This window comes from Pan troglodytes, chromosome 13, assembly GCF_028858775.2.
Source record: "Pan troglodytes isolate AG18354 chromosome 13, NHGRI_mPanTro3-v2.0_pri, whole genome shotgun sequence".
NCBI lineage: Eukaryota > Metazoa > Chordata > Mammalia > Primates > Hominidae > Pan > Pan troglodytes.
Genome location: NC_072411.2, coordinates 61,521,265 through 61,534,780, shown reverse-complemented (window position 1 = coordinate 61,534,780; position 13,516 = coordinate 61,521,265). Strand labels below are relative to the sequence as shown.

The following is a 13,516-nucleotide window of genomic DNA, read 5'->3' as shown; positions in this document are numbered from 1 at the left end:
TTTCAAGGAATAAATTGATGAAAGCTGTATAGTTGAAAATTGTCCATTTTGTTCATTTCTGTCTAGATTTCTTTTTCTAACTTTTTTGAGACAGGGTCTCACTCTCACCCTGGCTGGAGTGCAGTGGTGTAGCCAAACCTCATTGCAGCCTAAAACTCCTGGGCTTAAGCAGTCCTCCTGCCTCAGCCTCCCAAATAGCTAGGACTACAGATAGGTGCCTGTAGTCCATACTGGCTGGCTAATTTTTTTTTAAAATTTAGTAGGGATGGGTTCTTCTAATTTGCCTAGGCTGGTCTCTAGCACCTGGCCTGAAGTGATCCTCCCACCAGACCTCCCAAAGTGCTGAGATTATAGGCATGAGCCATCACACCTGGCATTTCAGTCTAGATTTCAATTTCTTTTGGGGTTTTTCCGGTTTGGGGTTTGCTCATCTTCTTGAATCTTTAGGTTTTTATGTCTTTAACCAAAAATGAAAAGTTTTTAGCCACCACCTCTTCAAATAATTTTTCAACTCTACACCATTTTTCCTCCCCTAAGATTCTGTTGACATGAATCTCAGACATTTTGTTATCGTCTCACAGGTCCCTGGGTCAGTTTTAACTGTTTTTCGATGCTTATTTTGTCTGTTGTTCAGACTGGATAATTTCTATTGATCTACCTTTGAGTTCATTGGCTCTTTTTTTTTATCATCTTCATTTTGCTATTGAGTCCATTCAGTGAGTTTTTTATTCAGATTACTGTTGTCAGTTCTAAAGTTTCTATTAGTTTTCTTTATGTCTTCTATTTCATTGCTGTTTTTCCATTTCTATCAAGTATGTTCTTGATAACCTGAATAATCAGCGACTCAGTGGTGTAACATATTGGACATCAGGAAATACCTATCCATGGATAGTATGCTGTCTCTTCATTATTAGGGGAAAAGCATAAATGAGAGGAAATAGGCTTTATGAGTTAATCTAGAATCTTGCTTTTTGGTTAGTGAATAGGCCAGTAACACTGATAGGTTGGTTCTCAAAATACATGTGGCTTTTTAATGTAAAATTATTTCTTTTTAGTGTTACTGAAATTTTGTGACTCTAGGTTAATGGTACCTGGAAATGAAGCTCCAGAGTTTGTGACTAATTCACTTCTTTTGGACCATCCTGGAGAAATGACTATTAATCAGCTTCCTAAAGTATCATCAAGGATAGATTTTACCTCTGTAAAATAGCTCATTTCATTGTTGATCACCTTGTGATCAGTAGTTTTTCCTATGCTAAATATAAATTTTAAGGTTAGTTATTCCCCCTAAAAAAAACAGAAAATGGGTGTGTTTCATTTTTGTGTAATATTTTTTAATGTGGAAAATTGAAATAGACTGAAACATATAAAAAACAAATGAAAAGTATAAAAACAAATTAAACTCATTTATAATTTCACCATTCTGAGAACCATCGTTAACATTTTGCTGTATTTCTTTTTTTTGTTCTTTTTTATTTTCAAATGTTGTGGGTACATGGCATATATTATGGGATACATGAGATATTTTGATGCAGGCATACAATGCATTATAATCACATCAGGGTAAATGGGATATCCATCACCTGAAGTGTTTATCCTTTCTTTGTGTTAAAAGCAATCCAATTATTGGTGGGTGCGGTAGCTAACACCTGTAATCCCAGCACTTTGGGAGGCCGAGGCGGGTGGATCACTTAAGGTCAGGAGTTCAAGACCAGCCTGGGCAACATGGTGAAATCCTGTGTCTATTAAAAATACAAAAATTAGCCAGGAGTAATGGCAGGCACCTGTAGTCCCAGCTACTTGGGAGGCTGAAGCGGAAGAATTACTGGAACCCAGGAGGTGGAGATTGCAGTAGCCGAGATTGCACTGCTATACTCCAGCCTGAGCAACAGAGTGAGACTCTGTCTAAAAAATTAAAAAATAATAATAAAAAATCCAATTCTTTGTGTTAAAAAAAAATCCAATTGGGCTGTGGCCTGTAATCCTGATCGTTTTGTGATTAACTTTCCAGGTGTCCTTTGAGCTTCTTGTATTTGGATGTCTCGATCTCTAGCGAGGCCAGGGAAGTTTTTCTTGATTATTCTTTCAAATAAGTTTTCCAAACTTAGATTTTTCCTCTTTCTCAGGAACACTATTATTCTTATCTTTGGTCATTTAACATAATCCCAGACTCCTCAGAAGCTTTGTTCATTTTTTTAAATTCTTTTTTTTTTTCTTTATCTGATTGGATTAATTTGAAAGCCTTGTCTTCAAGCTCTGAAGTTCTTTCTTCTGGTTGTTTGCTTCTCTTGTTGAAACTTGGAAAGGGAATAGTGGATAGATAACAAAATAAATCACTTAAAACCTCCCCAAGTAGGTGATTGACTCAACAGGTCAGAGTCTAGATGTTTAGGATGCAGAACTAGGAATATGATCACCATGAGGAAATAAGATTTAAGATACCGTGGGCAGTGGTTTGAAATTAGAAATTAAAGACCAGGGAACAGTGAAAGCGCCTCCTACTTGAAGGTGAGAACTCAGACTCTGACATCACAGTGAGTAGGATTAGAAAGATACCCATGTTATTAAGAAATGGAATGAGAACTGATATTCATTAAACCAATGGTTTACCACCTATTTAAAAAAGCACTGGGACCTTTTCTTTAAACAAAATCTCACATAGAATCACAATGTACAAAACATACAAAAGAAGATCCTTGACACAAGTAGTTGGTATGTGGGCCAGAGCTAGAGCCTCTATTTCAAGGTTACTGGGAGTAGGTTCCCTGCTTCCTAAGACTTAAAGGTAGCATAAGACTCTGGAGCATTTTGAAAGGTAATTTCTAGCAATAACAAACCTTTAGAAATCTTTCTCTTTTTGTTGACTTAACTGTCATTAATACAATCACATGGTAAAACATTCAAGCAGAAAAAATATGTGGTGAAAAATAATTATCCCATCCTAGAATCCAGTTTCCCCATTGCCTAGAAGTAAATACAGTTACAAATTTCTTACATGTTTTTCTAGAAATAGTCTATGAGCATACAAGTATATGAATATATCTTCCTCTTATTTTTCTTTATCACAAATGAGATCTTGCTATTTATAGTCTCCCCCACCTTGCTCTTTATATTTAACATATTAGCTAGTATAGGTCTACCTCTTTCTTTTTGAACACCTGCATAGTAATCTAGTAAAGATTTTTAAAATCTAATTTAACAATTCTTTATTGATGGAAATGTGTTTTTAAAAGTCTTTTGCCATTATAGTGGTGTAATAAATATCCTTTATGTATACATTTACCAATGTGTTTGAGTATATTTCTAGGATATATATTCCTTTGAAGACTTTTGAGTAGGAAAGTGGTAATACTAAAAAGACAAACCTAATGTGAGGGTGACCAGCACAAAAGAAAAAAAAAAAGAAGAAGAAAAAGAAAAGCCCACATTTTTTGCACGGTATTCACAACCTGTTATCCCCACTTTGTTCTTTAAGAGGTATATTGTTCCTGTTATGTGGTTCTGCATCTTTCCTATTAAAAGGGACTTTTTATTTTAGTTCATCAGACATGTAGTACTTAGACTTTGCTTCCTGGGCTTCTGAGTATACATGGATATTTTATATAGAGTAATATGATTTCTGTTTGATTCTCTGTTTTATTTTTTCATCTCATGCATTGGTTTCAGTTGCTTTCCAGAACTATCTTAAATATTCTAATTAAAATTTTAACTGTGTTTCTTAGTTAAGCAAAGTTTTAGGTCTTTTGCTTGTTCTTTGGAGCCCCTTGGATTTGTAGATGAAAGGATCAGCTAACCATACACCATCTCTCTCTTTATCTTTCTAACCTTTGTTTCCTTGTTAGACATTTCTAAGTCTAGTTAGTATTTAAATTCACAGACTATACCTACAATTTAGTTGATACAGAGATATTAAATCTTTCTTAACTCTTATTATCTTTTATATCTTTTTCATAAGTCTTAGGATAACGTCTTCCCCACAGATAGCTCATTGCAAAGGAATATTTAATCCTTTGGATGGAAAGGGATACTCTCTGAATAGATTATTTGCTGAGCAATATGAAAACCACTGCTTTTACCCTTGGATAATTTCTCACCATCAGGTCTCTTGAGATAGAAGTACAGCAAGAGTAAATCTTTAAAAGATTTAACAGAAATCTATAATTTAACATGATACACATTTGGAGATAGAATCAAGACTGCCAATGAAAAGAATGATAAGGACAAAATTGAATTAAATTGTTAAATATTTCAATGCAGTATTAATTTTGTGTGTGTTTTTTGTTGGTTTTGGGGGTCAGTTGTTTTTTAACCACCAATTTTGTAAAACTCTGATAGAAACTTGAGAGCTGGTTTAATTCAATCTCATAATTTTTTAGGTAAGGAAACTAGTATTTAGGGGAGTCTGAAACTTGCTGAATATCACAGGTTAACACACAGAACACCTGGTTGCCAGCCAGTTCTGTTTGAGGATGTAATAAATTGTTTGTTTATAGTGGTAAAACGTGTCAAATGACAAAAAAAGCAATTCATTTTACATATCCACATTTTAAACCACTGTATACCATACTTAATTCTTTGAAATTCTGTTTCAGAAAATGTAGGTAAATAAAAATTTTGTGAATAGAATCTTTTTCCTATGAACATATTATTTTCAAAGAATAATTTTGTCTGCTGTCTGATAAGGTATTTTGGCCGCATCCCCTATTTCTGAATGTCCTTTAACAGAAAATTTTTCATTTGTTGCCTGGTTTTTGTTTCTGTTTTGCTATTTAATATCTTGAAGTTTTATATGTTCAAATGTTCAGTTGCCTGGAAGTTGTCTAAACAAATAATTATATGTAAACCTTTCTCAGAATTTTTAGAAAATATTGAACTTGTATAATAAAACTCTACTCTTAGTGGTTCTGATAAACCAAAAGAAGTAGCATAGTGGCTACCTCCTGATATTCTTCCTAATTATCATATTTCTCTGAGGTTACATTATAAAGGAAAAGTAAGGACTCACTGAATCTGCTGTGTTTTGAACTCCCACAGATAACTTTTGCTACTGTTAGTACAAATAAAATCATTCCTTAAAAAAAGTCCTTTCAGGAAAAATATCTAAGTCTTTTTATTTGTAATTTCTGCATCTTTAATCTGTGGCTATACTTTTTTTTTTATTACCTTGCTTTTCTTGACAGTATATGGCAACACTAAAGTATCAGTGCACCTGAAACACAGGGAACTAATCATGTTTACATATCTCAGGCAACATGTCTTGGTCTCCCTGTTAGCACCTGTTCAGGTTTACACCTACCAGCTGTCAGTGTTCATGAACTCTATGATTACACAAAACAGGAATACTTGAGATACATAAACTTGAACAATATTATCATTAACAACTGATCATTGAATCCTTTTATAGTACATAAAATCATCATGCAGGGAAGAAGTTGTGGTCTGTCATTTTCATAGATTTGGATTTTTATTTGCGCTCAGAATTGTTATAGATAAATGTCATTTTAGTAAAATACAGCAAATGTATGTTACCCAGTATGAGTGAGCATTGTGATGTGTGTTAATTGCATGTGATACATTATCAGTGTTTAAACATTTGGATAAAATGTGAAATATTAGACTCTTAGAAGGATGCTGACACAAAAGATGTTGAGTATAATTTTATCACTTATTACAGTAGCTTTGGGTCATCAAAATCAGCTTGACTCATCTTACTATTATAGTTATATAGAATTACTATTAAAGTTTTAGCTAGTTGAATTTCAAATAATACCCTTTTTGATATTTTAGATCAGAGTTTTTCATCCATAGCAACACTAACAACTTAGTTTGGATAATTCTGTAGGGGGAAGACTGTTCTTCTTGTCCATTTTAGGGTATTTAACAGCATCCCTGGCCTCTATCTCCACTCAATGCCATTAGCACTCTTCCAGTTGTGACAACCAAAAATGTCACCCATATGTTCCCTGGTGGGGGAGATGGTGTGTCAGAAAACCAAAATCACTGCTTTAGGCTACAGGAAACATCTATAATGTATCAAATCGTTTGTAGTCCCTTCATCTTTTGCACATATTTCTCCCATGGTTCACAACATTTTTTTTTTTTTTACTATAGTGTTTTGCGTTAATTTGTGGTTATAGTCGTCTTTTAACTAGTTAACCTTCTTTTTTCTTTTCTTCTCATTTTTTTGTTTTGGTTTTGGTTTTGTTTGAGACGGAGTCTCACTCTGTTGCCCAGAATGGAGTACAGTGGTGCAACCTTGGCTCACTGCAATATCCACCTCTTGAGTTCCAGCAATTCTCCTGCCTCAGCCTCCCGAGTAGCTGGGATTACAGGCACCCACTACCGCGTGGGTCTTGCTAATTTTTGTATTTTTAGTAGAGACAGGGTTTCACCATGTTGGCCAGGCTGGTCTCGAACTCCTGAACTCAAGTGATCTGCCCACCTCGGCCTCCCAAAGCTCTGGAATTACAGGCGTGAGCCACCGCGCCCAGCCTAGTTAAATTTTGAAATAAGGCATCCCAGCACTTTGGGAGGCGAAGACAGGCAGATAGTTTGAACTCAAGAGTTCAAGACCAGCCTGGGCAACATGGCAAAAACCTGTCTCTAACAAAAAATAGAAAAACTTAGCCAAGCATGGTGACAGGTACCTGTAGTCTCAGTTATTTGGGAGGCTGAGGTGGGAGGATCACTGGAGCCCAGGAGGTTGAGGCTGCAGTGAGCCATGATCACAACACTGCACTCCAGCCTGGGTGACAGAGAGAGACCTTGTTCTCAAAAAAAATGACCAAGTTATACATTAGAAACTATAATCTCTTGAATGGCCTTAAGTTAAAAGATGTACCTACTAGATATTCTTCCATTGTTGAATTATAGACGGGAGGTCATGTTATTATACTCCATTTGTTGTGATCTTGTGATATCTAGGCTGGTTTTGAACACAAAGAATGGGTTAGTTCGTGATCATTTGGAACCCAAGATGAAAGGAGTATTCTTAACACAAAGGGTCAGAACGAGAGGCCGTTATAGGAGCGTAGGTGTCAGATGTGGATGCTCTGGCCCTAACAGAAATCTAGGAATAGATGGTTCTTGGATACCTGAACTGTTTTTATTTTAATGAATATATTTTTCTAAAAAGATATGAATAAATGAGTTTCTGCAGATTTTTATGTACTATGCTTGAATTATAAATAATAACTCATGATAACATATTTTGTCAACAAAATGAATGTATTAATTTTTCATCTGTATTTGTATTATAGATGAAAAATCAGCTTATTTGGAAAATTTTAAGATAACGTACCTTACCACATTGATATCTGTACAATTATGAGACATTTATTTTAAATTCTTAGCACGTAATCTATCTGGCTAAAAATATAATGCCATGGTAAGGATATACATAATCTATAAATAGTATAACTCTTAAATATTCACTTTAACATGAATAATTTAGAATACCTTGAGGTTTCTTTTCTTGCCACATATACACATGGGTAATTATATACATAGATGCTCACTCATTAAAAACAATAGCTAACAAGTATTAAATGCTAGGTACTCTGCCCTTTACATGCATTATCTCATTTAATCCTCCCAACTACATCTTCTTCAAATCACTCATGAGGAAATTGAGAACTGAGAGAAATTACATAATTTTTACAAAATCACAACTAATAAACTTCAGGCACAGTGTTTGAACCCAGATAATGTTTATTAGCAAATATCTCAGTGACACAATGTAGTCTGTTCTTCATTCCTTCAAGGTTTAGTTTTTTATACTCTTTAACTTCAATGCATATGTATTTTTTTTTTTTAGTGCTTACTATATGGAAGACTTTGTGGGGTTTATTTTTGTTTGTTTTTTTACTTTTTATTTTGAAATAATTTTAGACCTAAAAATAAAAAACAGAGTTCACATATATTTTTCATCCAGCTTCCCCTAATGTTAATAAGTTGTATAACCAGAGTGCAATTATCAAAATTATAAACATCAGGAAATTAACATTGATAGAATACTATTAACTAAACTACAGACCTTATATGATTTTCACTAGTTTTGCCATTAATATCCTTTTCTTGTTCTAAAATCCAACTTAGGATCCCACATCACATTTAGTTGTGGGATCCTAGGTCTCACACTAAGGAATTCCTAGTCTCCTTAGTCTCCAACCTATGGCAATTCCACAGTCTTTTTTTTTTTCTTTCTTTCATGACCATGACACTTTTGATGAATACCAGTCAGTTATTTTGTATATGGTTTTTCAATTTGGGTTTGTGTGGTTTCTCATGGTTCAGCTGAGTTTGTGTAGTTTTGGGAAGAATACCACAGAAGTGATGGACTCTTCTGGGGCATCAGAAAATACATGATGTTGATATTTTGTTATAGGTAATGTTGTTTCTCCACTGTGAAACTATTCTTTTCATCTTTTCATTTAATTGATATTTTGGAGGAGATACTTTGAGACTATGCAAATATCCTGTTTCTCCTCAAATTTTGACCCACTGCTTTTAGTAACCTTTGGTGCATATTATTTTATTTTGTTTTTATTATTTTTATATATTTTTTTATTATACTTTAAGTTCTAGGGTACATGTGCACAACATGCAGGTTTGTTACATATCTATACCTGTTCTTTGACTAGTTCTTACGATATGGTAAGCCAATGATTGTTTTGTGGATTTTTCACAGTTATACAATTTCACAATTACAAAGGCATTGCCTTCTCACCTTTTAACTATCAAGTTGATGGCCAGGATTTCTTGTGCTTTAGAGGGGATGATAGTAAATAAAACTGAAAGAATAATATTTAACTTAAAAAGAAGACTTAAAACTAAACCTTGTAAATTCAGGCATAAGACAATCTTCATTCTAGAGTGCAAAGGCTAGAGTGGATTTGTTAAATTTCTATAAAATGACAAAAAAAGGGTATGTGTAAGATGAACTTGCAGTAGTTGACCCAATTTTTGGTTATTAGAACTAAGAAAAGCCTATTAAAAACAACAACTACTTAAGACCAGTATGAGAGAATTAGTACTTTACATGCAAGAAGACTACTCAGCCAGCTAATAAATCTTAGGCTAAAAATACCTAGTATAAATATAGTTGAAATAAAATAATACATGAATAATGTCTATAATAGAGCTTCTAAGGAAAATAGTTACATAAGCATATGTTTTTAAGAAGTTAAGCCCCTTCTTACTTAAATGAGCAAAAAGAACCAGATATAGAAGAAAAAAAAATTACACCTTTACTGAAACTAAAAAAGGCCCCAGCCTTATACTGCTAGCTCTAGTTCTACTCTCATTGCCAGTTTTAAATTTTATTTTTAAGCAGTACTGTAGCAAACAACGTTGTATATATCACTTTACCTAATGATACTTTATCTGTGAGTGTGTGTGTGTGTGCACGCGCACACATATTTGTGCATGTGCGTTTATTTAAATAATTATTCAGATTAATTCTTCAGGGAAAGTAATATCCATTAAGCAGTATGTATACAAGACTACTTCTTTTGCCTTCTTGATTTTCCTTACTTTAGTCCTGAATCAGGTTTTATCAACAATAAGAAATACCTATACTTCATAGCATATTATCCTATAAAAAGTTAATGACTATTTTATATTGATCTCTTATATGCCAAGTACTCAGCTAAAGTGCTTATCTTATTATGTCACCAAATTACTTCTGCTGTGGAGTACAAAGGCAAATTTTTTTAAATCCCTTCCATTATTTTTTTTACATAGTATATTTACGTAGCAAATAGAATTCTTGAAGACAATGAGGTTACCAGCTATAAAGAAAAAATAGCTTTTTCCTAAACTCTCTTCTAGGTAAAGAGTCCATATTTTTTGTATTTAGTGAAATTAGACTTGGTAAAAATAATTTTTATGGGCCTTACCATCAGACAGCCACATGTCTCAGAGTTCATTAGTTACTGTTGCTGACCCAAAACCTACTCTTTAAACATTAGTTGCATGCAGCCATCAGTAGCAACTATGCCTTTCCCATGATGAATGCTGATAAAGAGAAATACAAATTCTGTAAGAATATGGACAGACTCATCATAGCAGTACTGTCATTTATGGAAGTGATTTACAGCAATACTAGAATATGAAGAGAAGTTTTTGAATTCTATATGATTAGAAAGCTAATACTAGAATATGAAGAGAAGTTTTTGAATTCTATATGATTAGAAAGCTCATTGAAATGGTCTTTCTAATGATGTTGCATGTCAATTTAAGATTACCTTCCCCATATATATCTATCTTATGAGAAAAATTATCTACATACTTTATGGATTCAATCAACAATTAGGCAAACACTAGCCTTGCATTATTTTAATTAGTCAATTTTTTAAATGAAATCCAACTTTTTTTTTAGTAAAGATACAGTTCTTCTGTGAGTTGCCTGTAGAATTCAATACAGAAATCTTTCTGTAGTTAGATTATTTAAATGGTGAGAGTTTTCATGTGGCTGATCATAAATTCATTTATAGGCAAGCAGTATCTTTTTTCTTATTGTAGATCGTGTTCTCTTTAAAGCATCTGTGAATTTAATGACTTTCTTGCTTGATTGTGGGATCAGTGCATGCATAGAGTATTAAAATGAATATAAAATGCCCATTATATTCCAAATTTTTAATATCAGCATTAGTTATTGCAATAAAACCAATGCAAGGCTACAACCATAAAGCCCAACAAATTAATAAAGATGATTAGAAGTGCTTTTGTCATTTTAAATGGGTCACAACTAAGGCCATTTTGAAATCATGGTTTAAACTTGCCTCAAGTTAAACTCTGAAATGTATTTGCCTGTTTTGAGGGGTATGGGGGGGATTCCCAGGCCAGATTCTTGGACACTTAAGAGCTACAAGTATATTGCTATCTGTATTTAGAAGATAAGAGTGCAGACCATTCAAACGTGGTGGTGTTTTTTTTTAATTATTCATTAAGGTAACATAGGAATTCTGTTGCAAGTGAACCGATGTGAGGTAATTTGGGATGAATAAGACGAATATAACATGTTAATTTATGGTTGTGGCAATACACATTTTGTGTGAAATTACTATATTCAAACCACTATTAATTTGGGGGGTATAAGAAAACTCAAGAGGATTTGGTATACTTAAACTTATTCCATAAGTTGGTATTTTAAATTATATTGTTTTTATCTACTCCATATTTTCTCTTTCCAAAGAACATGTATTTAGAAATTTATTTTATATTTTTAAAAGTATACAAAAAGTTTAACTATGTTGAATTCTTTTGAAAAAATTTTTTATCTGATACTGAGAATTAACATTTTCCCCTCTCATAGATATGGAGTCTGGAGAACGGTTACCATCCTCAGCAGCCTCCTCTACTACACCAACTTCATCTTCGACACCTTCTGTGGCTTCAGTAGTTTCAAAAGGTGGCCTTTCCACTGGAGTTGCTTCACTTAGCTCTACAATCAACCCATGTGGTGAATACCCTTTTTAAACTCAATTTTAGAATGCCATTCTTTTAATAATTTGCATAATATTTTATTGAGCACTGAATAAAATGTTCTCATGACTTGCATTGACCTGTTGAATAAAGGCTAGGTGAAACACCTAGTCTTTTTGCTTTTTCAGGATTTTACACTGGGATAGCACTGGTTATTCTGTACTTCCTAGGAATTGTCTTTGAGAGTTAAATCTTGATATCTTAATTTGTTTTATCATTTTAATTAATAAATTAATGAAGTCTTTTAAAACAATAGGCCCAAGAGGGAAAGATATAGAAGGAAGTCCTTGGTAGACACTTTGCCCTAGATTTCCTTCCAGTATTTGAAATGACCTTGTAAGCTCCAGCTACTCCAGTTCACAGATGTATACTAAGGCAGATCATTTACTTGATGGAAAATATTTTTAAAGTTTAGAGCATAACAAGTTTCTTAAACATGAATAAAATTTGGCTGAGCACGGTGGCTCACCCTGTAATCCCAGCACTTTGGGAGGCTGAGGTCAGGAGTTCGAGACCAGCCTGACTAACATGGGGAAACCTCATCTCTACTAAAAATACAAAATTAGCCAGGCATGGTGGCGCATGCTTGTAATCCTGGCTACTCAGGAGGCTAAGGCAGGAGAATCGCTTGAACCCGGGAGATGGAGATTGCAGTGAACCGAGATTGCGCCATTGCATTCCAGCCTGGGCAACAAGAGCGAAACTAAGGAGAGCTTTATTTCAAACGTGAAAATATCCTCAATTTTGTTTAATTAGGTAGAAGATATCTTTAAGCACCTCCCAAAATCACTCTTGATTCTTTTACAAAGGTGTGGTAGAATACATTCCTTTTATTAAATACCTAAAGTTAATTAACTCATTTATTTATCGGTAGGAAACATTTTAACTTTAACTATTTCTTATCTTATACATTATTTCATGTTTATAAGCAGTAAACTAAATGATGTTTTTCTTATTCAGAATTAAAATGGAAACTTTTGCATAAATGTGATGCATAAATATGTAATATTTGCTTACAAAATACCTTAGCAAATTGTCAAATAAATGTTTTCATTTATTTTTGTTTTTCCAATCAATGGAATGACGAAAAGGATGTCATTCTGTCATTATATTATGATCAAACCATTTTCTAATATATTCTTAGGGATTACAAAATAACTAAAATAGCACTATATGTGTGTGTATGTGTGTATATATGTGTATATATATATATATATATATACACATACATTTTTTTTTTAATTTTTTTATTTTTTTGAGACAGAGTCTCACACTGTCACCCAGGCAGGAGTGCAGTGGCACAATCTTGGCTCACTGCAAGCTCCACCACCTGGGTTCACGCCATTCTTGTGCCTCAGCCTCCCGAGTAGCTGGGACCGTAGGTGCCCACCACCACACCTAGCCAAATTTTTGTATTTTTAGTAGAGACGGGGTTTCACCGTGTTAGCCGGGATGGTCTTGATGTCCTGACCTCATGATCCGCCCTCCTCGGCCTCCTAAAGTGCTGGGATTACAGGCGTGAGCCACCGCGCCCAGCCGCACTATATATTTTTTAAAAATCAATATAACTTCTCCACCTTGTGTACAGTCTTCATCAAGTAATTAACAAGTTTGTTCACATTTCCCTTATATGCAAAATGATGGCTGGACTGTAAGTGTCCAAGCCTCTGATGATATACTGTGCTCAAAAATAGCGATGCTATGATTGACTTTTTACCTTAGATAACTTTGTGTAAATGATTGCACACAGTTGTACTTGTGTAGTTATATTTTCCTGTTTTTTGTAACTCTTCTTTCTCTTTCCCTTGTTGTGAGCTTTCAGTGTATTCTAATCTGCTGTCTTATTTATTTCTGAATTAGTCTTTAACATACATAGTATTCCTAAAGAAATGTCTTTTCTTGTTTGAAGGCTTCAATAGCATCCTTGAGTACAGATTCTGAGTTTTCTGAACACTTTTTTCTCACTTGGTTTTCTGAATTAGTGACATTGGAATTTGCTTGCAGTTCTCATGAGTCATATGTTGGGCAC

At 33.9% G+C, this 13,516-nt stretch overlaps 1 protein-coding gene across 50 annotated transcripts in view; it reads left to right on the top strand.

Moving 5' to 3' along the window:
• The window catches only part of BAZ2B (bromodomain adjacent to zinc finger domain 2B), a 415,244-nt gene that overhangs the window by 227,613 nt on the left and 174,115 nt on the right, over positions 1-13,516 (top strand). For all 50 annotated transcript variants that reach the window (XM_063790193.1, XM_063790187.1, XM_063790176.1 and 47 more), the window contains one exon: positions 11,318-11,464. In XM_063790193.1, the coding sequence (XP_063646263.1) occupies positions 11,320-11,464 (145 nt within the window). In that variant the 5' untranslated portion in view covers positions 11,318-11,319. The remainder of the gene's footprint in view (positions 1-11,317; positions 11,465-13,516) is intronic.